General features: G+C 31.2%; 1 protein-coding gene across 1 annotated transcript in view; it reads left to right on the top strand.

The window, feature by feature from the left end:
• Positions 1–1,253: 1,253 nt before the first annotated feature.
• Positions 1,254–3,163, top strand: part of LOC107745448 (cyclin-dependent kinase-like 1) — a gene marked incomplete at its 3' end in the record, with an annotated part of 12,973 nt that continues 11,063 nt past the window's right edge. The window contains exons 1-2 of the mRNA XM_016559319.1: positions 1,254–1,440; positions 1,521–1,642. Of these exons, the coding sequence (XP_016414805.1) occupies positions 1,273–1,440; positions 1,521–1,642 (290 nt within the window). The remainder of the gene's footprint in view (positions 1,441–1,520; positions 1,643–3,163) is intronic.

The raw sequence follows: 3,163 nt of genomic DNA, 5'->3' as shown, positions 1-3,163 counted from the left end.
GTATAACAATGAAAACATGGATTCTAGGAGCACAATTATAGCTCAAATATATTTATACTTTTACTAAGTATAAGTCAAGTATACTTAAATGTCATTTTAAGTATATTTCTGAGAAGTACATAAAAAGTAGACTAAAAGTATACTTTCCTATTTTTAGTTTAAAAGAAGTATACTAATAGCACACTTGAATAAACTTCTTTTTCGTAAGGGAAGTCTTTCAGATGATAAACAGTTCGCATATTTTATTAAAATAACCCATCATTCTCATACATATTTAATTAGGTATTCATTAAATAGACAAACTTAAAAAAAAAAAAAACTATGACAGTGTGAATGAATATTAACATGAATACAACTAAAGTAGCTAGTAGTAGGCTTAATAATGACAAACATGTGCTTTAATATGATATTTTAAGCTTTGGAAATGTAATTGATCATATTAACTTAATGTCAATGTTAATTGCATTAGCTGTACAGAATGTTTTGTCAGGTACCTGATATACTTAACTGACTTTTTTAAATGAAGACAACTGAGTATATAGGCAAGTTAACAAAAATAAATAAATAAATAAACACTATGCATGCACACATATGTGGACGCGCCTCTCTAATTTATCTTTAGTTTAGCTTAGCTTTAGTTTCCAGGAATTTCTGTGAAAATGGTAACACTTTATTTTGATATTTTGTGACTTTGCCGCTCCATGTCAACTTGCAGTCATTAGTGTATTAGTGGACTGTCTGCTTAATAATCGTATAACTCTTTATTTTCATCTTCCCCCATCAGATATTCTACTGACTAACTTTGCAAGTGCATGTCAAATTATTCCACTAACCTATCAGTCTACTAATACTCTAATGAGAGTTAGAGGCAAAGTTACTTACAGTCAACAGAATTTCAGTAGGGGGCCATCAAAATAAAGAGTTACTGTGAAAATAAATCGACACCATTCAGTGACATTCTAGAGAATTTTGTGCTTCCAAGTTTGTGGCAACAGTTTGGAGAGGCTCCTTTTTTTGTTTCAGCATGACATTGAATGCCTTGTGCACAGACTGAGGTTCATATAGAAATAACTCCCTATTAATGGCCGTGGATTTTGAAATGAATAGCATGTGTGGAAGTGGTGTTCAGGTGTCTATACTTTTGGCCATATACTGTAGTGTTTCTTCTTAAACTTTAATTCATTTTTTGACCTTTTAGTTGTTCCACACCATACAGTATGACTCTGTGTGCTTGTTTGTTTGCAGTATGTAACTCTTCATGCTCTCTGGGAGATGGATAAGTATGAGAAACTGGCTAAGATCGGCGAGGGCTCATACGGAGTGGTGTTCAAATGCAGACATAGGGACACCGGTCAGATAGTGGCCATTAAAAAATTTGTTGAGTCTGAGGATGACCCGGTCATCAAGAAGATCGCACTGAGAGAAATCCGCATGCTGAAGGTAGATAGTAGATATGGAGATGCAAATCCCCCAAACATATACACGCTTATACATGAACATTTTCATTTGTATGCATGTAGCAGCTGAAGCATGTGAATCTGGTGAACTTGCTCGAGGTCTTCAGGAGAAAGAGACGTCTTCATCTAGTCTTTGAGTTCTGTGAGCAAACTGTTCTAAATGAACTGGACAAACACCCCAGAGGGTCAGTCACATTTCCTTTTTTGAATATATACTTTTAATATAAAGAATGGTACTCGACTCACAAATGCAGCCCCTTAGCAATATCCACGGTAGAATATTATTTTTATATAAAATTTTTTTTTTTTAAATTACAGGAAACATCAAAGAAATTCAGTAGTTTTTAGTTTTAAGATATTTCAAGCTTTTCTTGATTTTTCCCCTTCCCTTGAACTTTTTTTTTTCTTTTTTTCTCATTTTCCTATTAAATTGTACATATTATTGAATATTTTATACTGTTGTACACTGTAAAAAATAAGTGTAATTTTAACTGTAAAATTTTGTAAAAACGCTACGGAAAAAAACTGTTAATAGGTTAACAGTAAGTTCCCGTACTATATACAGGGAAAAACTGTAAAATATCTAACCAGACATTTCATGTAATTTTACAGTAAAATGCTGTTAATTTTACAGTTTTTAGAAGTAAAAATAACAAATCAATGTATAATTTACAGTCAAAAACAGTAAACTGATATTCCCAGAATTCCCTGCATGACACTCCACATTTGAAAGTATTTTGTTTAAATAATCATGGTTTTTTTTAAGTTTTTGTTATTAGTTATGTATATTTGGGCTTTATGTTACATCTTCTGTCGTTTAATGAAAGTTTAATGCATTATTTAAGTATCATGTGTGTTACCATGATGGTGATGACACTCCACATTTGAAAGTGTTTTGTTTAAATAATCATGTTTTTTTTATAGTTTTTGTTATTAGTTATGTATTTTTGGGCTTTATGTTACATCTTCTGTTGTTTAATGAAAGTTTAATGCATTATTTAAGTATCATGTGTGTTACCATGATGGTGTTTTGTGTTTGCATGAATGACTCTGTGCACCTTCTATATATTAGTATATACTTCTGCTTGTGGCGAAGCTGCTTGTGATGAGCTTTGATTCTTCATGTGGCTTTCTCTTTTACCACCTGCATTATTATGGTGGTTGTCAGTATGTACAAAACAGATTTTAATAGCAGTGTGCATTGTTGAATTTACTGGTTTACATTCAAATTTTCTTGTTTGTAAATTACAGTTTTATACTGTACAGTTTTTGGCCGTAAATGTGTTTACAGTTTTTCTGTATTTTGTACAAAATTATTCTGGCAACCACAGCTGCCAAAATTATTTTGTAAAAACTACAGAATTTTTTTTACAGTGTAGTATTTATGTAATATTGAATTAAAATATAAATATTTCTAAAGCTCCTTTTTTTGTAGTGTCTATTCAGTGTTTTTTTTTTTTTTTACAGAATAATGATTTTAAAATATCTTTTGGGGGGTCATTTCTCAGCCAAAACTTATGTGAAATTAATTTGTGATTCATTAGATTAATCGACACATCATGTAATAAGAATAAAAATTAAATAAAACAATTTAATCACTCAACAGCCCTAACTATATGTGACCCTGGACCACAAAACCAGTCTTAAATTGCACAGGTATATTTGTAGCAATAGCCAACATTACATTGTATGGGTCAAAATTATCC

This window comes from Sinocyclocheilus rhinocerous, unplaced genomic scaffold, assembly GCF_001515625.1.
Source record: "Sinocyclocheilus rhinocerous isolate Xijiao unplaced genomic scaffold, SAMN03320098_v1.1 scaffold5947, whole genome shotgun sequence".
NCBI classification, from domain to species: domain Eukaryota; kingdom Metazoa; phylum Chordata; class Actinopteri; order Cypriniformes; family Cyprinidae; genus Sinocyclocheilus; species Sinocyclocheilus rhinocerous.
The sequence above is the reverse complement of the archived record's forward strand: the minus strand, read 5'-3'. Positions and strand labels throughout refer to the sequence as shown.